Source organism: Cannabis sativa, chromosome 6 (assembly GCF_029168945.1).
Source record: "Cannabis sativa cultivar Pink pepper isolate KNU-18-1 chromosome 6, ASM2916894v1, whole genome shotgun sequence".
In the NCBI taxonomy this organism is placed as follows: domain Eukaryota; kingdom Viridiplantae; phylum Streptophyta; class Magnoliopsida; order Rosales; family Cannabaceae; genus Cannabis; species Cannabis sativa.
Genome location: NC_083606.1, coordinates 6,548,787 through 6,573,622, shown reverse-complemented (window position 1 = coordinate 6,573,622; position 24,836 = coordinate 6,548,787). Strand labels below are relative to the sequence as shown.

Here is a 24,836-nt window from a genome sequence, read left to right as displayed (position 1 = left end):
CTACAACAACATTAGAATTTTTAATTATTATTATTATTTTAAATAAAATCACACTATACATTGCATTTATTTAATTACTAAAACTCTATTATAGAGTTAAGACTTGATTACAAGTGTAATATAAACACCATAAATTACTCAGAAAGGAATTTCGGTCATTACAATGTCCATCTAAGTACAACTACAACACATATTTAAGGTACGTATATCATACCAAAACTCTTTTACGATATTCAGCAAGAGCCCAAAGTGGGAATATATTTCTATATGCAGCATAATGTAGCATACAATTCCTCAAAAAAGCTCCAACCATTTCTTGCTGTGGAAAATCCCCATCTTCCATTTGGGAATTAATTAACAATTTTGCAGCCTTATGAAGAGGAATTGGATCTCTTTCTTGTTGACCAACATGAATCAAACCCATCATTGCCCAAGCAGTATGTACCAAATTTGAACGATTTCCTTCAAGAGGTACATATTCCTATACATGATCATGATCATCACAAGTAAATCATGATATAATATTTACTTCTTTTTAAGCCAAATAATGAAGAAGATTAATAAAAAAAATTACTAAAATGTTCAGTTGGGGATTACCATATTACGGCATGAAAGATAACTTTCACCCCAACCACCATCCTCATTTTGTATTTTAAGTAGAAATTTGACTCCTTTGCGTATTGTTTCATTGTTATTATAAGTCTTGCCAGCAGCTGCTAATCCAACAAGACCAAACCATGCACCATAGGTGAAGCAAGATCCCCATTTTCCATACCTTTAAATATATGTATAAGAAAAAAAATGTTATGATAATCACACTACTAGAAGAATTTTCCATTAATTAATTCTCTTTGTTTTTTTCTTCTTTAGTTTTTGCCAGATAGTCTCACATCACTAATGTGTGGAAAGATAATAAAATTATAAGAACTACTGTTAAGATGAAATCCCATTCACCTTATCTCAAACTCTAACATAAAATTTGAGAAAAAAAAAACCTCTAGTATGTGACTATCTAACCCAAAAAAAAAAATAATAAACTGATCGAAGTAGAATAAAAAAAAAAAAAAAGAACCACTAAAAAATCAAAAAAAAAAAAAATTGATCCAAGAGCCAACCGATCCAAAAAATAGAACAAAAAGAGTGAATAGAATATGAGGAACGTGCTACTCTTTCGATTGCTAATGTCAATTGGTTTTGAGATGAACCTCATTCATCTTATTCTAAATTCTAAGAGCTTCTCTTCATGAAGTCTATCCATAACTCCTCTTCTTTAGTTATTATTATGGAATAAACAATCATACACAAAACAAAAATACCATTTATACTTAGTAATGTAGAAGAAAAAGAAATGATATACTTACCAAGAACCATCATCCCTTTGTGTGTCTTCAAGGAATTTTGTAGCTTTAATTATGAAATTTTGAATTTCTTTTGTTCTATGTTGTGGATATAATTTGTTAAATAAAACTAAACCCTGAATTGTTGCTGAAGTGCATTCTACATATTCATGCTCAATCACTATGTCCGCGAAAAATTCAGTTGGATTAAACATCTGAAATTAAAAAAAAAAAAAAAAAAGTTAAATGTGATCTAGAAAATTTGTGATTAAGAATATATATATCTTATTATGAACTTATTTATTTTCTTACTTCCATCCACTTTTGTCCTCTTACTGGCTCCCAAGCTGGTACACCACCATTCTTACTCTGCATTTATGAATACAAATAAGATTAATTATTAGTGGTAGGATCATCATGAACTAATTTTGTGACAATTGTTAGTAAATCATGAACTTAATACCTTATATAAAAATATGAGCTAATGTGATAGAATCATATTTTTCATTATACAACTCACAATTCCAAAATAATATATATCAAAGTCTAAACTCAAATTTTAGTGATAACTTTTTAGTCACAACATAAATTTTTTGTCACTAAATATAATTTTTAGTCACAACAAAAAGCTACTTGTGACTAAAATATAGTATTTAGATACAAGTTGTTACTAATTTAGTTTTGTCACAATAAGTATTGTGACTAAAAACACATTTAGTCTACAACAAAATTGTAATTTTTGTGACTGATACCTTTAGTCACTGATCTTTTAGTCACATCATAGAAATGCTGATTTATAATTAGTCACAATTTTTTATATTTAGTCACTTGTGACTAAAAGTAAAAGTTTTCGTAATGACTCTAACCAGCAGGGAAATAGTAAGTAAAAAAAGTCATCTAAAATTAGTGGGTAAAAATAGCCACCGTCTTATAAAAGAACGTCAGAGAGTTCTGCTTTGATAATCAATATTATGGGCTACTCACTCATATATATGTTACCATAATAATATAGTATAATAATTTATAATTAGAAAGCTTGACTGATTACTGAAAATATTACCTGTAAAGAGAGTATAACATTAACAGAATCATACATTCTCTCAAGATTAATCCTTTCACCAACTACATCTGGTGGCATCAATGAGAGCAGCAAGCAACACTGTATAATATATAGTAAGTTAATTATAGGATTATATATATGTGAGGTATTTTTATACATAAAAATAAGTATGTTAAAAATATATATATATACCTTCAAACCTTCAGCTGTGGAATCTGAAACTTGCCATCCTTGATCTTGATCCGAAAATGTCCATGATCCCTTAGAAATATGACGGTACATGCTCTTGAAGTCACCAGATGGATTGTCTTTAACTTGAGATTCTTTTACAAAGTTGTGACCTTTTGCTAGGGTTTCTCCAATTTCATCAGTGAGATTAGTAGCAACCAAAGCTTGAATGACAAAACTAGTATCCCATGCTTGACTACCAAAACTCTGAAATCAATATATGACTCTTGTCTATACATATTAGTATCAAAACTTAATCATTCATTTGTTTTAGTGCATAATTTAAATATTTTGCATATTATTTTAAATAAAGGAAGGTTATAATTGTAAATATAGAACTTGTTTTTTTTTTTTTTTGTTAACAAAATTTTACAAATTTGTAACAATGTAGTTTTTTATTTCATTTTATTTTTTAACTAAAATTTACAAATTTTTAACTAATTTTTTTTTATGTTTATATTATGATCACATATTACAATTTTGTAAATAATATTTACAAAATAAATAAAAATTAGTTACAAGTTGTTATGAATTTCTACAAACTATTATTTGCATATTTTAATTAACACCTTTTACTGTAAATTGTTAATAATTTTTCTAAATATCAGGGGAAATTTTAACTTTTTTTACAATGTATATATATTACCCTATAGTTATCTATAACTAATTTAAACCATGGTCACTTACATCCATATAGTGAATTTAGTGAAATTATGATAATGAAAAATATTAGTAAGTATATAATAAAGAAAACAATTATACCTGCATTTTCATTCCATCTTCAGCAATCCATAAGTAGTCTGGGATTCTAGCAAGGTGTTTTCTAAAATAAACTCCATTTGGATTTTCAACCCAACACGAAAGCATAAATAACACCTACTGATTAAAATAAAAAATGTTAAAAATTAAATTAAATAGAATCTATATTACTTTTGATACATATTAAATTCAACAATTGAATTACATATACATAAAATGTATTTTTGAAATTGACTTGTAAGGAAAACAAAATAATATATTCTTATATTACTTTTTCAACACATCCAATTGTAATATATCGACTATTCTCATCTTCGTAATGAATATGTTCCATTGTTACTTGTAGAGCTTTCTGTCTAATTAATTTATTTAAGGGCCATCGAGTAAGAAGAGGCTCGGTACACATGTACAAACTGTCCCAAAATAACTCTTGCACCCATGGATGAGGATAATATAGGTCTTCCTACATTGAAACATACATATAATACTCATTATAAGTATCTTATTAAACTATAAAAATATCATTTAATTAATACTACATTAATTTTTAATTAAAATCTCAAGATAATTGCTACTTCGACTCACTTTAGCACAAAAATGGCGTACTTTCTTCCAATTTATTTCATCATAAGGTTGAGTGAAAAGTTCTTCCCTCAATTGTAGAATAAGAGGTGTGATTGGACCAACAAATTTTTTTCCATATAAATATGACATGGGCAAATACACTGTTCGACAGTAACACCACATTTTAGCTGCATGCATATATAAATTAAGATTAATTTTGGAGAAAAAAAGAGCAAATTATATTGATTCATTTGTGCATGATTTTCATTTTATATATTAATTATGTGTGTGAACTTAGTACTTATAAGATGCATATGCTAGATACTCTTTCATTGCTAATATTTTGCTTTTAAGATAAAATTTTATGTATTTTATTATACACTCTATTTTATTTTATTTTATCATACTTTGAAATTTTAAGAAAAAACTTAATAAGTAATAAAAATTTTCAATGCTAAAAAAACACTTTGTATTAATTAACCTGGGTTTATTGGAAACAGATTGGAAGGGAGAATCCAAAATTCAGGGGGCATGGGATTGCATCCTTCCCAACTAAAAACACCAAGTATCTATACAATGAACCAAAAATAAATAAAGTATAAAGTTATTTACAATGAACATACATTTTTTAACAATATATGAAAATAAAATATACTATAAATCTTGGTATGCTGTAACACATTTTAAAATGTTGTGTAGATGTAAATTAGTTGTTTTTCCTTTTCTTTCTTTCTTTTTTTAATAATAATTGTTCTAATTTACATATGCTTCTGTATATTGGTCATTTGACTCAAATCTTTGTGCTCATTTGAAGATAGGTTACGAATACAAGTCCATGAATAGAAGCTTGAGGATCACCAAAGGTTCTTTGATAGTAAAGAAATGTGAGAAGATCAATGGTTTGTATGTTTTCCAAAGAGGAACTATTTCAGCCGGAGAAAGCTAGTTTGGTAAAAGGTCAAGAATCAGATATGCAGCTGTAGCATCACAGACTTGGGCATATTATTGAACAAGGCCTCAAAGAACTGCACAAACAAGGTCTAATTGAAAATTTAAATTCTCGTTCCTTACCATTTTGTGAAGCTTGTGTTTTAAAGAAACAACATAAGTTGAAATTCACACCAGCAAGACATACAACAAAGAAGATACTCAAATATGTGCATGCTAATCTTTGGGGGCATTCAAAGTGCTTACTCACTCTAGTAAGCAATATTTTCTTTTATAGTTGGTGATTATAGGAGGTGTGTTTGGACTTATTTTCTAGCAACTAATAATGAATGCCTAGAACAATTTAAAACTTGGAAAACTCGGAAGGAAAACCAAATGGAACATAAAGTTAAGAACCTTAGAACGAATAATAGGTTGGAGTTTGTTAACTCTAAATTTGAAAAGTTATGTCAAGAATATGGGATCACTGGGCATAGAACTGTTGCGAAGACTCCAGAGCAAAATAGTGTTACTGAAAGAATGAACTGAACCCTGTTAAATAAAGTTAGGTGCCTGCATTTCAGTTTTGGATTAGAGGAACTATTTTGAGTGGAAGCTTTAGCTATTGCAACCTACCTTATAAATAGAAGCTCAAACAAAGTTATAGGCCTGAAAATCTCTTATGACATGTAGTACAACAGAACCCTAAACTAATGCATTCGAGGACATCTAGGTGTACATACGCTATATACACATCAACCTATTGACAAAATAGAACCTAGATCAATTAAGGGAATTTTCCTAGGTTATGCCTTAGGTACCAAGGGTTATAGAATATGCATTTCCAAGAAGGATAGACAAAAGGTAGTTATTGCTAGGAATGTGGTTTTCAATGAATTGGAATTTCTCTACTTAACAGCCGAGAAAGGTAGTGTGTCTCCATGTGATGCAGGATTATCTAAAAATAAGGACATTACACGCATGGAAATGGAGAACGGAACAAAACCGCCAAAAGAAAGGTTTGCAATCAAAAGCTATGGTGGAACCGAAAGATATTTCACAGACGAAATATGGTGTTGAACTTGAAGATAACGTAGACCAAACAAATGTTTTGGAAGGATTTAGACAGGCAGGTCTGGAAGGTTATCAGTTAGCCCGTGATAGAGCAAGGAGAGGGATTAATCCTTCATCAAGGTTTGCGAAAGCAGACTTGACAGCATTTGCACTGGCAACGGTACAATAGATAGAAATTGAAGAGCCCAAAAGCTACGAAGAGGTTATTTTAGGTGGAAACAAGTCTAAATGGCTCTAGTCCATGGATGAGGAGATGGATTCACTCTGAAAGAATAATACTTGGGTAGTTGCATCGAAATCAGAGAAGAAAAATATTATGGAGTGCAAATGAATTTTCAAGGTGAAAGAAAGAATCAATGAGAATGAAACAATACGGTTCAAAGCCAAGTCAGTGGCCAAGGGCTTTACTCAGGTGAAAGGAGTTGACTACAATGAAATCCTCTCACTTGTGGTAAAGTACAAGATGATAAGATTGAACATTGGAAGGCCCTCAAATGGTTATTAAGGTACTTAAAGGGCACTTGGGATTATGGTCTGACCTATGAGAAAGCAAAAGGAGAACTTGAATTGAAAGGGTTTGTGGATGTTCATTATACTTCTTAATAGAGATACCAGAAGATAACCCACAACTTACATGTTCATGACAAACTGAAGCTGTATATCCTGGAAAGCCAGTTATAGTCTGTGGTCGCTTTTTCCATCATGCAGAATTTATGGCTAGCATAAAAGCGTTCAAGGAAGCTTTATGGCTTCAAGGGATTGTGCATGAACTAAACTAGATAAAAGGAGGAGTGACTATGTACTCGGATAACCAGTCATCCATCCATCTTTGTAAGAACCCAGTTTATCATGAAAAGAGCAAACACATAGATATAAGACTCTACTGGATTAGAGAAAATATCAAAGAAGGGTTGGTTGAATTAGAAAAGGTCAAAACAGAATAATGTTAATAGTCAATAAGTTCAAGCATTTCTTGGACTTGATCAATCTCAGAAATTAGCATATTTTGATACCTAGAACACCCACCATGATGATTGCATACTTTCTTCATCACCATCACTTTTAATTTAAAGGAACTAGGTGGAATTTTTGGTATAGTTCCACTAAATGAAAAGATCTCCAAAAGATGTTCATCTTATGGAAAGTTAGATGTCATCCGGAAGGGCGCTCCCATAATTCTAACTTGTCCATCCGGAAGGAGTCTCCAGGGAAGCTAGTCTATCTCCGAAAATGTGTTCCAAATGGCTAGTTGTTCCATCCTGGAAGGAAGGTTTGGGGGTAGTCAACTCCAACTGTCTTTATTCCTATCCAGGAAATTTCTTCAGTGTTATAATAACCAAAGTATTTATTATTAGTTCTAGTACGTTAGTCTAGATATCTTGATGTGGAAATAATGATTTCTTAGAATACAGTATTTTTTATTACAAATTATTTAAAATGGTATTTATTTGATAAATTTAGACTTGGATAAATTAGTATGAGCTACCTAGTATAAGAATATTTCTAATTAAGGAATAAAATAAAGAATTAATTTTGTGATAAATGAATAATTTATATTCATTAAATCTGGACAAAAATAATTACGTAATATTCTATATATATATATGGTCAGATTTCAATACTCATTATCTGATTTGATTTCCTAAATTTATTGTCAAAATATTCTGACAATTGATGTAGCACAGATACTAATGGAGTATCTCACCTATAAATATAGGGTCTTGGTCTCCGAGGTCTTCACTAATTCTGTTCAAAACAGTAAAATTCCATCTAAAGAGAGTTGAGAGAGCAAGGAAGCCCAAATTCCCATACTGAAGCTATTGTAGGGATAGAAGCTCAAACATCAATGGCTAGAGGTATTTCGATCTTTTCATTGTGTATACGTTTTCGATATGTTTACAGTTTATTTTGCATCACATATCGTTTATATATGCTTTACAATATCATATAGTCTAATAGTTGGTATCAAAGTGATTTTTATCTCTGATTTTTCATTGAGTTTCGTTTTTCATATATATATACGTGTTCTTCGTTTATATATTTTATATATATACTTTCATATTTTTAATAATCCTGATTATATATACATTTTAATTCAATCTACGTACATACATATTTTATTCATATTCATATAATATTATATTATTGAATTTCGCATTTAACGTTTGTAAATAAAATTAATGTTTTTATAAAAGTACGGGCGTTACAAGTGTACGCTTCGGTCCTTTGTCCAGGAAACGTGCCTCTAATTTAGAGAAGTTCTTTCTTGAGCTGACATGGACATATTGTTACTAGGAGTTTATAAGTTTGTTACGTTGTAACTGACTTAACAACTTAGTTCCTACAACTACCGACTTAGGGATCCATGTCTCTTATCTATAAATATCACCATACTCATCATACTCTCCTCACAATACTTTAGTTTAAAAGCATAAAAATTAACTCTATACCATAGAGTTATCACACCCCAAACTTAGAGTATTGCTCGTCCTCGAGTAATGAAAAACAAAAAGAACTAAACAATAAAAACAAAAAATGACAGCGACACTAACATGCTTGCAGCAGAGAAAATCTTGCTCTTTCACACTTGGTCTAGGGACGAAATTTGCTCTCAGAATTAGATGAAATGGAAGTGTAATTGGTAGTAGTGAATATGCCACGAACTTGTGTGTTTCAACAGAATTTTGCATGCTATTTATGTCCTTAAAACTTATCAAGAGTAATTCGATCAAATAAGTGTGCAAATACTTCCCACCAACAACTTGAATTTCTATAACAACCACCTTTGATCCTCAAGTTTAAAGGTTTGCTTCCATAAGTTGAATTAGTGCAATCCTCTCCACTAATGTAGCTTAGCTTTACAACTTAGATCAAAAGGACTTGACTAGGCTTGAATGTTAGGCTTGGGTTATGGTATGGTATAGGATGTATTTAAGCTAGCTCAACACCTAACCACTTCACTTGTCAAAAACCGAGTCTCTTCCTTAAATTTTTTTTTTCTCTTGACCCTCTTCCCTAATTCAATACTCACAAGTACTTGATATTAAAATTGACTTCTCTTGCTATGTTTATTCTCTTCTTTTTTTTTTTTTGAACTAAAATGGGTGGAACACCCCAAACTTAGTTGCAAGCATATGTATTTTTTTTTTTTTTTCATTGCTGATTTTTTTTTTTCATATATTAGAAAGACATTTATTACTATATTATACTTATATAATAAATAGCAAGAGAAGGTTAATTGAAAGTTCATACTCATATACTTTGTGAGCTAATTCCCCCACCCCAAACTTACAACCCAACATTGTCCCCAATGTGGCTAAAAGTATAACCTTGAATTAGCTCGCCACAAGTTACACTCACCGCACTCACCCCAAACTTAATGTGAAACTTGGCTCTTCACAAGTGAGTAATTAAGTTAGGACATATGTGGAAATGCAAATTAAGATTGGCATTAGATGTAGGATTGGGTTGCACAACAAAAATAGGCTAAATGGCTCAAACTTGGGTGACTAGGGAAAAATTGAATTCATAGGGAAGGTTAGAAAGGCTCAAACGTCCAAAGATGGCCTAAATCATTTCTAAGTTATAAAGCTCGCTAGGATTTCGCCTCAAGGATTACACTAGCTAATTCTAGATGCTTAAACTCTCTCAAAGCGTTGGCTATTCTAAAAACTCAAAGTATGGTGGGATAACACAAGCACACAATTGTTGAAAGCATTCCTCATAGGCTAGCATGTAGACAAAAATAACACTTAAAATTAGCATTTTCAACACACAAACCAAGGCACTCCACAAATGGAGGAAAATGGATATGTTTCATCATCGAGCGCTACCCTAAACCAAGCTGAAAACACAAGCAGTATTTTTCTCATTTGCAAGCTAAAACATAACATCACAAACATGACAAAACAACATGATTAATACACATCTAATCCACATAATATTTATTACTCACACAACTAAAGACGACAATAAAAGTAAACTAAGTAAACAATCAAACACAACCAGCAATAACAATTTAACTAAGGAGAAAAAGAAAACTCCCTCAAGATTTGAACTCTTCCCCACTAGAGTCTCTGCTTCAAAATGCTGAAGCGATGCTGATCCAATGCTGTACTGGGACCTACTGCTTCAACATACAAATTTGCTCACACCATATTGCAGCAGCCCCTTTTTTCTGTCATTCCTTGCTTTGCACCAGCAATAAAGATCACCACACTACAGCGAAATCATTAGTAAATGTAGGAAATTAAAAGTTATATATATATATGTAATTATATAAGTATGTATATACTAATTTTTTTTTCCTTTTTCTTCTTTTCCTCTTTTTTTTTCTTTTTCTTTTTTTCTTTTTTCTTTTTTTCTTTTTTTTTTTTTCAAGGGGTGGCACACCCCAAACTTAATTGTAAATACATATATATTTTTTTTCAAGGGGTGGCACACCCCAAACTTATTACATAGCATATATATAACTAAATCTAATCCTGTTCCTCCGCTCTTGGGTTGCCCAAATGTGATTCACTAAAGCCATGACAACCCGAGACCCTTCTTCCTCAAGCCTCTTCCAATGTGATGGAGGTCTTTGCTCGATCAACCTCACCACTCCCAAACTTCACTCCTTGGCCTTTCACCAAAAAATTTCTTCTTGAAAGTGCATCACGTAGTTCTACCACCCCATCGGGGTACACTCTCACCACCAAGAAAGATCCATCACACCTTGAATCTAGTCGTCCATGAGTAGCCTTCATTAAAGAGTTAGCAAAAATCACTTCTTGCCCAACTTCAAACATTTGAGACCAAAATTTTCTACTAAACTTCTTTTTCTTTCTCTTCTTTTTGGGTGGTTTTTTAGGGTCAAATGATGTTTTGTCTTTGCTTTCTTGCGGCTCGTGATCCTTAGCAATTTCTTTAAGGGGAATCTTCTTTCTCACCTTCTTACTATTTTTGAATTTGGACTCCTCAACCATGTTAGGATCCATATCTCCAATTGCTAAGCATTCTCCTATTGCATCCGGAGCACGCATAGGATGAAAGACCTTGAATGTGGCTTGCTCATCTTGAGCTCTCATGGTAAGCTCTCCCTTTTCAACATCTATCAAAGTTCTTCCCGTGGCAAGAAATGGCCTCCCTAAAATGATTGGAACTTCCCTATCTTCCTCATAGTCAAGAATAATGAAATCGGCCGGAAAAATGAACTTATCCACTTGTACCAACACATCTTCAATTTTCCCTTCCGGATGAGCCATGGAACGATCCGCTAATTGCAAAGTGACGGTGGTTGGCCTTGCTTCTCCAATTCCCAACTTCCTAAAAATAGACATGGGCATGAGATTAATACTAGCTCCCAAGTCACAAAGAGCTCTTCCAACATCTCGACCCCCTATAGAAATAGGAATTGTAAAGCTGCCCGGATCTTTCAATTTGGGTGGAATTTTACTTTTCAACATAGCACTACATCCCTCCGTCAAAGCGACCGTTTCAAACTCGCCAAGCCTCCTTTTCTTTGTCAAAATATCCTTCAAAAACTTCACATAAGTTGGCATTTGCTCCAAAGCTTCCACTAAAGGTATATTGATGTGGAGCTGCTTTAGAACATCAAGAAATCTCCGGAATTGCCCATCGTCTTGCTGCTTCTTGAATCGTTGAGGAAATGGTAGAGGTGGCTTTTGCAAAGGCTTTTCTCGACATAATGCCGATCGGATGCTTGTAACTCTTGGGGAATTTCAGCTGAAGTTGCTGGTTTTTTCTTCATTTCCCCCTCTTTTTGGATTGAAGAGGGCTCTTTACTGCCTTTTGCAGCCACGTTTGACTCAATTATTTTTCCACTTCTCAAGGTTACCGCTTTGCAATGTTCTTTCCCATCTCTTCTTGGATTTTCGGTGTCACTAGGCAAGGTGCCTTGTGGTCTATTCTTCAAATCATTGGCCAATTGCCCCAATTGAACTTCAAGATTCCAAAGAGATGCTGCCTGGCTTTGAATTACAGCGTCATTCTTGGCCATATAATCTCTCATTAAACTCTCCAAAGAACTAGTTTGAGAGCCTTGAGGTTGGTGAGGTTGTTGAGGTCTTGGTTGTTGAGAAAAACCCAGTGGGAATGATTGCTTTCCTTGTCCTTGTGCTCCACCTGAACTTGCCCCTTGACCTCCCCATGAAAAGTTCGGATGATGCTTCCATGCCGGATTGTAGGAGTTTGAGTATGGATTGTTGTTGCGGTTGAAGTTTTGATTACCCACATAACACACCGAAGCTGGATTTGAGGGGCAATTTTCAAAAGTATGCCCATCACCACAATACACACAAGAGATTTCTGCCCTTTGAATGGCAGCGGCTGGTTGCACACTTCCTCCCATATTCATATTCTTCAAAATGTTGGTCATTGAGGCCATTTGAGCGGTTAGAGCGGTCAAAGCATCTACTTCAAGTACACCCGCTACTTTTCGGCTTGTAGGAGCTCTATTAGTTGACCATTGATAGTTGTTGCTAGCTATCCTTTCCAAAATCTCAAAAGCTTCATTGTAAGACTTGGAAAGAATGGCTCCATTAGCCGAAGCGTCCAACACCATCCTAGAAGCCGCATTGAGACCATTGTAAAAAGTCTCAAGTTGGATACAATGGGGAATACCATGGTGTGGGCACTTCCTCAACAACTCCTTGAATCTTTCCCATGCATCACTAGTAGTCTCGTCTTCCAATTGTTGAAAAGACATGATCTCGCTTCGAAACTTTGCATTTCTTGTTGGAGGAAAGTACTTTCTCAAGAATTTTTCAGCCAAGTCATTCCAATTAGTCACCGAATCGGGAGGAAGAGTATTAAGCCATGCTCTAGCCCGATCCCTCAAGGAAAATGGGAACAACTTCAATCTTAAAGCCTCTTCACTTACTCCTTGTAGCTTGAAAGAATCACTCACCTCCAAAAATGAGCGAATATGGAGGTGAGGATCTTCCGTTGGCGACCCACCAAATTGACCAACCGTTTGGAGCATTTGAAACATGACGGGCTTGAGCTCAAAGTGAGGTGCTTGGATTTCGGGTCTCACAATACCCGGATTTAGCTCATTGAACATAGGGGCTGCATACTCTCTTATTGCTCGGGCTCTATCATCGGCCAAAGCAATAGGATTGGCTTCATTATGAGCACCCCCAATTTCAAACCCATCGGCCATATTGCAGCGTTTTTTTAGCCTTTTGTTCCTTCCTCCTTTGTCTGAAAGTGCGTTCAATTTCGGGGTCAATAGGAGCAAGTTCAAGGTCTTCTTCTTGCTCGTTCATACACTAGATTACACCTGAAAAAGAAAAATTCAGCGCACCAAAATAGGATTAAAACTTTAAACCAGAAAATAAATTGCAAAATAGTTGATAATACACAATTTTTAGTTTCAATCCCCGGCAACGGCGCCAAAAACTTGTTGTGAAAATTATATACGCAAGTATACGCAGTCACACAAGTAATAAAGTGATAAGTAAGATCGTCTCCACAGGGATTGCAAACAAAGTTTGATATAAAATCAACTAATTACAACTTAAAATAAAAAGAAATAATATGTAAATGGTTGAGTAATGATTCAAAATTAAAATGGACAAGAATTAAACTTGCTAAAATTAAAACTACTGCTGCTAGAAAAATTGTTTGCAAGATAAAAAATATAATATGGCAAAAATGGCTTGAATAACTAATTCCTTCTAGTCAGGTTTTTTTTACAGTCAGTACAGCATTGGTTCAGCATTACTTCAGCATTCTGCACAGAGATAACAACAAATTCCTCTAGGCTTGTGAGAATTTTCCAACACTCACAACTTTAGTTCTACCATTTAGCTTAATATATTCCTATATCAAACCAGCAAGCAGAACACTATTCAAGCATTAATTTGGTGAGTTATGCAAGGTAAATGAAATATTCCTATCCCACTTACAAAGAATAGCCTAAGTCTAGGTTTTCACTTGCTTCATTCAAATTGAACTACTAGATCTAGCCCTTCCAGTACAAGATCTAGCTTAGCAAATTGTTATTCATGGCCAAAAAACAACAATCAATTAAAATGAAACTCACTTGAATGAACAAAGGCAAACAAATACTAAAGTAAGCTTAAAATTTAATCATACCCAACTTAGAAGTTCATAGTCATTCAAGCCTCAAAAGCTTAGCTCATATTCAAATAAAAAGATAAAATCCAAGCTAAAAATACTTCATCCATGGCTGCTGCCCAAATTTACAATCTCAAGAAGTTTTGAATACTAAGTACAAACAACAATAACAAAGAGAAAAATAAAGAAGACTATCAAGAAAGGGTAAAAGAAAATTCAAACACTAGGCTTGGTTCCCTCTTCTTTCTTCTTTGTTGTACTTCCTGCTGCAATTAAAGCTCCTCCATAGAAAAAAATGGCAGCTGCCCCGTACTGTACATACAAGATGATGAAGATGACCCCCATGTACTTGCTCTTTTCTTTTCTTTTTTGATGTTGGGTTTTTAAGGTACCAACCTCCTCACCCAAAATAGAAGCCCAAACTTTTCCACTTTGGCCCACTAGGGTGAGACCCCTTTCTTCCATGTCAGCTAGCTGATGCAATTTGAGTGATTGGACCGAAGTTGCTGAGGTGGATAAGTGAAATTCGTGTTTCCACGTCACTGCCAGGATGCTGAATTCACTTCAGCATTGCTTTAGCATTGCTTCAGCAACCAACCTGGGCCCAAATTTGTACTCCTTTTCTTCCTTGCTTCTTTCTCTTTTACCTATCAATTTAATTCCTCCTTTTTCAACAAAATAAGCACAGTTAATTGGAAAAACACACCCAACAATATCAATATTTACAAAACTTAAAGGTTAGATTACTAAATAGAAAATAACACTAAAACTAATTAAAAATAAGCAAAATAAACACATTTTCATTACTCTCCTCACAATACTTTAGTTTAAAAGCATAAAAATTAACTCTATACCATAGAGTTATCACCGACTTAGGGATCCATGTCTCTTATCTATAAATATCACCATACTCATCATTTGCAAGCATAGAGTTTTTTGGAGAAGTGACTTTGAGGTTAAAGATTGAGAACGCAAAGCGAGATTGAGAGGTACAGAGAAAAGAGAGAGATTGGGTTTTGAAATTTGTATGAAGAATCTTCTGTAGATATTGAAGAAGATTCTTGGATAAGAGTGTGAGAGATAAACACTTTTAGAGAATCCAAATAGAGCCATCTCGATTGTATTGTACATGTAGTCTTGCTCAATCACTTCGATCTATAAGACTTGAACTAATATATATCTTGGTGTTGATTTTATTATTTTCGTACTTTATTTATTTATTGCTGATTCTTGGTTTATCATTTTGTTAATCTTGTTATTGTTAATCGTTTCATGATTCAATTATAGTTAAATTTATTCTGCATATTAGTTCTAATTTTCCCACAAAGTACAAATGAAATTTGTATGTTTAAGCCACCTTAGATTAGCTTAGGTACAGAATTTTAAAATAAATTCAGGGAGTGGATTCAAATTTAGTGAGACGTACCTAGTATTATTAGACTATGTCTATATGACTATTGTAACTAAACAAAAAAGAGGTACAAGAATAAAATCTAACAAATTCCTAAAACATAAGGGATATTTATCATTTCTATAATTTCATAACCTAATTATAAAGAGCAATATTAATATTATTTATAGCAAATAATTATAGATTATATATACATACTGAAAGCCAAGTCTTTCCCCAAGAAGGTATGTATGTTGCACCACCATGATTAAGAATCCATTGTCTTGCTTTTTCACAAGTATTGTCTTCACCATTATTGGATTTTTCTCCTAATAATATTCTCATACAAATATAGTTGAGAACTGTGCTAAACATAATACTTTTACCTTCAACATGCAACCCCCATCCACCATCTTCATTCTACACATAAGAATTGAATTTAAAAACTAAAAATCTCAACATATAAATTAATATACAATAAAAAATTATACTTTTATATTATAATTTCTTAACCTGATGATAATATATATAACGAAGAATTTCTTTGCAATGCTCGGGGCTCAAAATAATATTAAGGTGACCTGTAATGTAAAGACACATCACCTGTATATATATATATAATTTATAAAGGCACAAGGGTATATAAGATAGTGATGAATATATACACTAAAAACTTATATATATTTTCAAATTAGGTTTTTAATTATTACATTTATATCTTTATTATTATTTTTAATTTATTATTCAAGGATTAGAAAAAACAATAATGAAAACATATAGTTATTGTATTAATTTCCAGGAATGATTCATAATATAGAACATTTCATTTCATAATATATAATGTAATATATATAGTAAACTTTCTTGTAAAAAAATAGATCATGAAAGTACAATATTTTAATAGTATTGGAAGTTTCATAACCAATTCATTTTCTAAAAAATTATAACATAAATTCATCTTATAAAATTGAATTTGAAGAGTAAATAAATAAGTGACTATATATATAAGAACTAGTTTAATCTTTTGTTTTTTTCTCTTAAGAAGAGTATAAATTAAGGAATTAATTAATTAATCTGACCAAAGGAGGAAGAAAGAACAAAGGACCAGCATTCTCAGCAGGCCAATGTCCATCATCGGCCTGCAAAGCTGCGACGAATTGAACTGCCTTTTTTACAGACGCAGTCGCCTTTTCATAAGTAATCTCTTCACCATCTTCTATCTTAACTCTTCCAATTCTTGATTTGAATCTTTTTTCTGTCAAAAACTGCATGCATGCATGTATACATCTTCAATTAATCAATGTAAATAAAACTATATTAATTAGTATATATGAATACCAATAATTTGGTATTTCATATTTTATAAAATTATAGTACTAACTTATATTTTATAAGTTCAAAAAAAACTTATATTTTATAAAGTTTACAATAATATATATTTTTTTTGTATTTAATTTACAATAATAACGTTAATAATTATTAACATTACTGAATCTAAAATTTTTGATATTTTTTTTTACGTTTTTTGATTTTTTTTTTTTTAATGTCATGCATTTTTAAAAGTAACTTTTTAGTTACTAATAGTGTTTATAAGAAACCAATTAGTTACCTTTATATAAAAAAAAAATATTTTTATATCATATAATTTGAGATACATTTTGATTACTCTCTTAAAACTTATTTATATGTACATCTTAGTAACTAATTAGTTATTTCTAAATTATATTATAGTAGATTATAATTTAAAATAGATTTAGGTAGCTTATTAAAAATTCAAAATTAATGAGTTGTCATGTAATATGACAAACTATTATTTTTATATATCAATTATTTTATAGAAGAGGAATGTTAATTACAACCTCCTATTACAACCTCTTAGTCAACCTTCACGTCTGAAATCACATGCCGAAATATTTTTTTCATTTTTCTTTTCATAGCAGTATTCGTTATAATTACAGTATCATCCCTGTAAATTTTTGAAAATTTTTGAATAGTTTACAGTACCGAAAACAGAGTTCCTGATACTCCAGTTTACTACGCGCGCTCGTTTAGAAAACTTCAAACGTATTTTCGACACTATAAATTATTTGAAATTTTTTAAAAATTTACAGGGATGATGTTGTAAGCATAACGAACACCCCCGTGAAAAAAAAAATATGAAAAAAAAAATATTCCATATGTTTTCGGGTGTGGAGGTTGACTAAGAGGTTGTAACAGGAGGTTGACGATAGCACTCCTCTTTTTAGAATAATTTTATGGTAGGCACACTGGTTTTGTTCTTATAGCATAGAGATATTTTCTTAACCCTTCTTTCGTATGACTTTTGAGTCTACACATCACTCAAGGTGTACTTAGAAAAAGTTAGATTATTTAATATAAAATATTGGAAAGACAAATATCAGTGCCCCTAATCTCCAATTTCCATCTTTTCCTCTCACTACAAAAAATTTTACTTTTAGTCACAACAAAACTTGTGAGTAAAAGTAAAAAAATTATAACTAATTATAAATTATTATTCCTATGTTGTGACTAAAAAATCTGTGGCTAAAAGTATTATTAGTCACAAAAATTACAATTTATTATGACTAAATGTGTCTTTAGTCACAATATTTGTTGTGACAAAAATTAAATTGGTAAGAATTTCTATTTAACTACTATGTTTTTAGTCACAAGTAACATTCTGTTGTGACTAAAAATCACATTTAGTCACAAAAAATTTATGTTGTGATTAAAAAATTGTCACTGAAAGTAGTTGTTTTTCATAGTGTCTCTAATTAACATTTCTCTATGATTTTTGAAAAGCAAGATGAGTGAGCCAATGACAGACGGTGGAGCTCGCAGCTGAGGGAGTTGATGGTAGGGGCAAAGGTCACCGCTAAACAGAACTTCTGGACGAGTTGACAATGGGGACAAAGCTTCACACATTTTTCTGAGTTTCATACATGCTCAACACCATCAGACAAGTAAAGGACAGAGGCCTATGAGGCTTTAGAGAGAGCCTCCTCTTCTATGACAGTGATAATGCCAAATCATACTCCCTCACTTTCTAGAATTTCATAATCACTTATGAACCAAGTGATTTAGTTCATGGGTATGAGACATTTAAAATTTTGTTTTGTTTTGAATATTTACACTTGGGATTTGAACCTCTACGTATAAGACTTTATTTAGTAGAGCTTTACTAATAATGCCAAACAATTTATTGTTATTTAAATTATATTTAACACTATTAAAAATATAAATTTATATCCATTTTTAATAATTTTTTAAACATATAATTATATAATGTATAAAAAAAGTACTCCTCCCCTTTCTTACCAAAAAAAAAAAAAAATACGTCCCTTTCTTTAGAGCACTCCCAACAATTTTCTTACTTTATCATTTAAAATACATTATTAAAATTTTATTTTCTTTATTTTACAGCATACTCTTTTACATTACATTATACATCAATTTCTTTAAAATACATCCCAAAACTCAACTTTTATAAAATTTTATTCATTCCGAATATATAATATTAATATGTACACATATTCTCGTATAAAAATAATCATTAAAATTCAAAATAATTAATAAAATATATTTATAGTAATGAATAATATTTTATAAATGTAGAGTAAAAATAATAAATTTTAAAGAAACTTTAAAATGAAGAAAAGATTTTGATTATCAACTGTAGCGTGTTTTTAGTATGGTTTTTTAAATTTTTTAAAGCTTTCACTACAAAAAAAAAAAATGTCACTTTTAGTGATAACTTTTTAGTTACAACGTACAAGATTTTTTTGTGACTAAATGTGACTTTTAGCCACAATAAAAAAGTTACTTGTGACTAAACATATTATTTAGATACAAATTATCACTAATTTAGTTTTAGTCACAACAAGTATTGTGACTAAAAACACATTTAGTCACAATAAATTGTGATTTTTGTAACTAATACTTTTAGCCACGGATTTTTTAGTCACAACGTAGGAGGATAATTTATAATTAGTAACAACTTTTTCAGTTTTAGTCACAAGTTTTGTTATGACTTAAAATAAGATTTTTTGTAGTGTTCTAAGAGCACTCTCATCAACTTCTCTACTCTATGCTTCACAATACCTCACCAAAACATTTTCTATATATTAACTCAGAGTACTACATCACTTTCTATATATTATTTAAATATTATATTTATAATATATTTTACTTATATAAACAAAAAAATATATGTCAAATGAAAAAAAAAAAAAGAAGAAGAGAGAAATTATTAAAAATATATTGTTTGAATAATGAATAATGCTTCTACATGTAGAGAAATACCATTCATAATATAATGTAAAATTTTGAACTATTTTAGCTTACTTGATATTCGTTTGTTTTTTTTACATTGCAAATTATTTTGAAGACATTGTGAGTGTTCTAACGATAACAAAGACTAATGAATTATATATTTAAAATTTAAACATGCAAAAATACTTCTAAAAAATCCACTATTTCATTTTATAGACGTACTAAAAAAAAATACAACTACGTACTTGCATACGCCAAAGTAGATCGCTACTAGCCTTGATATGATGGCGGTGGTTGAAGAAGTTAAGGCGGGCCTTTTCAACGGCCGCTCTCTCTTCGGGTGTTCCGGCTTGAGGATCAAATTCCCATATTTGCCTACCAACAAAGTTGTTTGTGGTAAATATGTAAGGGTTATTTCCTCCATCTCCTATCTTCAACCTCCACATTTTCCTTTTCCTTTCAAATGTTTAGTCTATACTCTATTTTGTATAACCTTATAATGCTTCTATATAATATGTAAATCTTTACGTCCTAATTTTAGTAATGTGACGTTGTATGTTTTTTAATATTATCATTATTATTATCTCCTAATTGTTTTGTAGCGGGGATTGGGGGAAATCATAATATTAATAACTATAATAATAATAATAATAATTAAGATATCGAATCTTTAATATTCTTTTAAGATACATCAAGATCATCGGTTAACATATATTATTTTTTTTTTTGGAAACACGTGATAACAATAAATTAATCGACCAAAATATCTTCTAAGAAAATCTAATATAGATTTTTTACAAAATAAAAAGCACAGAAAACAAAACTTGCTTGCACGTATGATCTACCTAATTTCTATATTGATATATGACAGGTTAGATTTTTCTTAAAATATAATATGGATATTGGCGGCTAAACATCTGAACTTTACAGTTTGTAACAGTTAATTACAAAAATTAAAATTTTGGCGGCATAACTATCTAAATGGTTCCATTTTGCTCTGTACCCCTTCGTTCAAAAATCACAGTTAAGTGCCACGGTGGACTGTCCACGTGTACATATTTTGGTTTTTGTGGTTAACTGTTACAAACTGTAAAGTTCAGGTGGTTTAACTATCAATATCCCTATAAATAAATACAAAAACCCTCACATTTTTCTTAAATATATAAACATATGTTTTTAGCAAAAATTGTATACATATATATATGTCAACTTTTTATGGTAACAACTAAGGGAACATATTCGTGTTTCGTACGGTGTTCTTAATTAAATTTTTATAATCTTTATATATAAATATTTATTGTATATAATGAGTGATATAAGAATTCCTAAAAATATTTTTTGAAGACTGAAAAGATGCTCGAAAGAATTCCTGAAAAATATCATTAATATTTAAATGGCTCAGGTTGATAAAATGTCAATTTGGGGGTAGGGCCAGCCCCAAGTGTCAACCTGAGCGTTGAGCTCTATTATTTGTCCCCAGGAATTATTATTTTTCCTTCGAAAGGACCTATCTCCCCGTTTTTGATGAAGATGGATTCGATGCAAAAGTTAGATCTTCGATCGGACACTTGGAAGGCACCTAGGTTGACAAATTGTCAACCTGGGTGCTTGAGCCCGGGGACCTCGGGTGCTGAAAAATTAACTGGTTTCGATTCTGATACTGATATCTCAAATATGTCTGTGGTATGTCTAGTTGATGTCCCGATGTAAGTTTTGATCACTTTGCACTAAGACAGTCCCAAAAACCGAAACCCTTGTTGAGGATGTCAACTTGGGTGATGGGTGAACCTTAGGCCCAAGTTGGCTTATGGGTTGCAGGTTCGTGTAATTTTAGCTCCCAAGGCTTGGATTAGGTTGCTTCATGTCTTCATGGTACAGAATATTGAAAGATAGTAAGTTGGATTCAAGTTATTGAAGTCTGAACTTCCATCCCGGAGATCCCAAAGTCAACTTGAGCGCAGCGCTAGGGTCCCCTCCCAGGTTAACTGCTATGACTCGGGTCTACTCAACTCTGTGATGTCATCCTTATGCCACGTGTCAAATATTAATGTCCACGTCACCAGAGAAAGTTTATGGGTTAACAAACATCATTTATACTAATTATATTTTAAAGCTAGATATTGATAAACTTATTTATTTGTAACACTATTACAAAATAAGGTATTTTTGTTGGTCAACACGTTCATCAACGCCCATGACTGACACAATTGATTAAAAGAAAAATTACCATTAGTTTTACGCCAACACAATCTTTCGTCAATTTTAAAATGAAGCATAGGTCTTTTGCATCAGTTGTAAACTAACACTAACTTGTGTCAATGTGTAACCGATAAAAAAGCAGCTAAATTTTTTAAAAAAATTGTATCAATTAAATAGGCCAAGCGCATTATCCAAACCCAAAACAACACTAACATATCTATACCACACAACATTCACTACTACAAACAAAAAAAAAAGGACTTTAGAGGCAATTTTTTGGGACATTTAGCGTCAGTTTTAAGCAAAAATGAGACTATCACTGTTCAAGGCGATGTTGTAGGTGGGTCTATATCAACCAATGGCATAAGAGGTACCTATGCCATCGGTTATTATAAAATAATTGGCGACATAGGGGAGGCCAAGTGGAATTAATTGACTATATGCTGTCGATTTTTTGCTAATAACTGATGTCGTAGTCCGTTATGCCGTCGGTTATTTATTTTGAGCCACAACATCAGAAACTTCATTTTTCTTCCTATCAAAAAGTTTAGATGCCTTTGCAATGAACTTGCAAATTCATAAATAAAGTTAACGAATAATTATTTTGTCTAACTAATGAAATAACATTTTTTAAGTACTAGCATACCCAGCAGCCTTGACACGTCCAGAATGCTCTGGTGTTCCGAGAGCCTACGTTAGAATGTCATCGTGGCCATGGACCTTAACTTGTCCATGACTAACTTGCTCTTCCAGTTGAGCCTAGTGCATATATGGATATGGATATGGATTGCCACCCTCAATATCATCTACCCCCACTTTCCTAATAGATATGAATCATCAGTTAAATGTTCGCCATACCAATACCAAGTAGTATAACTTCTATTGAAACCTCCTAAATACACATGATTTTTAATCATCGTAATTTTTTATTTTGATCTATTACAGCAATCTACACATGGATAATGAATACATTCGGGATTTTAAAATTCTTTAGAGTAAACTTTATAAATGCATCGAATCCTACTTAAAATTCCAGTGTGTCTCTCTCCTCGCGCATCCATGATTTATCCATAATAAAAGATTTAACAAAAAAAATCTCAGTATTTAGTAAGTAGTTATAACTAGTTACTAGTTACATAATGTAACTAACTAGTTTCTTACAACTTTTTAATATTTATATTTTACTCTAACTCTTGTTTTAGTTTAGATCATGTTATTATATTATTCATTTCAAATATTGACATGATAACTAGTAACTAATTGTAAATAGTTACTATTATATAAATTGTAATCAACGAACTAATTTTTTACAACTAGTAACTAATTATTTGTGTTATGTGTAACACTAATCCTTTAATATTTATGCATTTTTAGTAAAATTTATCCTAATTCTATTAAAATGTTGACAGCATAACGGTTGTAATCGGATGTTTCAAAAAATTTTAAACATGCCAAAAATAAGAGAAAAACAAACAAAATAATACAAAACAAATAAAATAACATTAATAATACAAAAATTATCCACTTCCGACTGTAGTACATGTATTCACAGAACCTACTTTATTACGGTTGAATATTTAAGATATTCAAACTCAACTAACATGCATATTATTCCACCCATTCAACCGCAGTACAATATATCGCAGAACCTATTTTACTACGGATGAATATTTAAGATATTCAAACTCTACTAAGCATTAATAATTAATTAATAACAAAAGTTAGTGAATGTATAAACCTGTAGCTAACTATAAAAATTGATCAACACCTAATTATTTGAAACCTTAAAAATCAGCTAGCTCACAACCTACGATATAATGAAATACAAATTTTAATTATTTAACTACTTACTAGTTATATGATTTTTTTTTTTTCGAAAGAACAATAATTTCATTACTAAGCACGAAAAAAGGGAGTCATAGGGGGAACTCCCTCCCCTTGAAATGTTCCTGCTACGTACAAGATTGTTCAACCTAATATCTTTAGCCAGGCTATCCGCTACAACATTAGAAAAACGCTTAATGAAACCGAAAGTACATAAATTAAAACAATTAACTAAATCAAGTACTGGATAAGAAAGACTAAAACATCTCTAATCAGGGGGACAATGATCCCTACGCAGAGCATGAATCCTAGAGAATCAGACAAAACACCAAAAACCTTCTGATCTTCCTCCAAAGCCCAAGATAGAGCCATGTGAATTGCTTGAATTTCAGCTTCCAATGCTGAAGTAGCACTCGAAAGTTGAATTCTATAAAACCAAGAATCATAACTCTTGTTGAACCTTACTACAGCCAAACCTGCTACACCGTTTTCCCACGATGCATCAGTGCAATAAATCACCTCCAAATCAGGATTTATAGCAGTAAAATCGACCAAATCTTCAGAGGGAATGTCTTCTACAAAAGTGAGTAACTAGTTACTAATGAATAACTAGTTAGTAATAAAAATATATGAATATGAATGAAAAAAAAAAAAAAAGAGTAACTAGTTAGTATAGTTAGTAAAAATATAAAAACACATAAATAGGAATGAAATTAAAAATAAATTTAATAAGTAAATAAAAAACTAAAAGAGTTATTTTTTCTTATTTATTTTTGAAAAAGTTTACATGCATATACATATAGCCATATATAATTGAAAAACCGTGTTTTTGCAAATGTCAGTTGTATATAAGAAAATGTAAAAACTGTAAGCGTTTGCAGCAGCAGAAAGTAATTCTGCTACAGCAAAACTGAACAGGCAGAATATAAAATATTTGCAGAAAAATAAATAACTTGACACAAGAGATTTATACGTGGTATCAGTGTTCTCACGAACACTCCTAGTCCACGGGGCCACGCCCAGAGAATGAAATCAATTAATAAAGTATCAAAATTACAAAGACAATTGACTTAAACAAGTTTAGACTCCCTCTAAAGAATTGCCGCAATCCTTTGTA

At 31.6% G+C, this 24,836-nt stretch overlaps 1 protein-coding gene and 1 non-coding gene across 2 annotated transcripts; one reads left to right on the top strand and one right to left on the bottom strand.

Annotated features, from left to right (window-relative positions):
• LOC115724520 (beta-amyrin synthase-like) lies at positions 1 to 20,184 on the bottom strand. Its single transcript, XM_030653817.2, has 14 exons — positions 19,942 to 20,184; positions 16,504 to 16,689; positions 15,938 to 16,027; positions 15,644 to 15,844; positions 4,430 to 4,517; positions 3,970 to 4,136; positions 3,656 to 3,847; positions 3,388 to 3,501; positions 2,590 to 2,832; positions 2,398 to 2,496; positions 1,650 to 1,706; positions 1,362 to 1,552; positions 598 to 775; positions 1 to 481 (listed from the first exon to the last, which is right to left on the bottom strand). Exons 1-14 carry the CDS (start codon positions 20,140 to 20,142, stop codon positions 209 to 211), a joined length of 2,280 nt encoding a protein of 759 aa, XP_030509677.2. The 5' UTR covers positions 20,143 to 20,184; the 3' UTR covers positions 1 to 208.
• On the top strand, positions 12,570 to 12,676 carry LOC133039551 (small nucleolar RNA R71). The gene has a single exon (XR_009688691.1). It is a non-coding gene; the product is annotated as a small nucleolar RNA R71 (small nucleolar RNA).
• Positions 20,185 to 24,836: the final 4,652 nt, after the last annotated feature.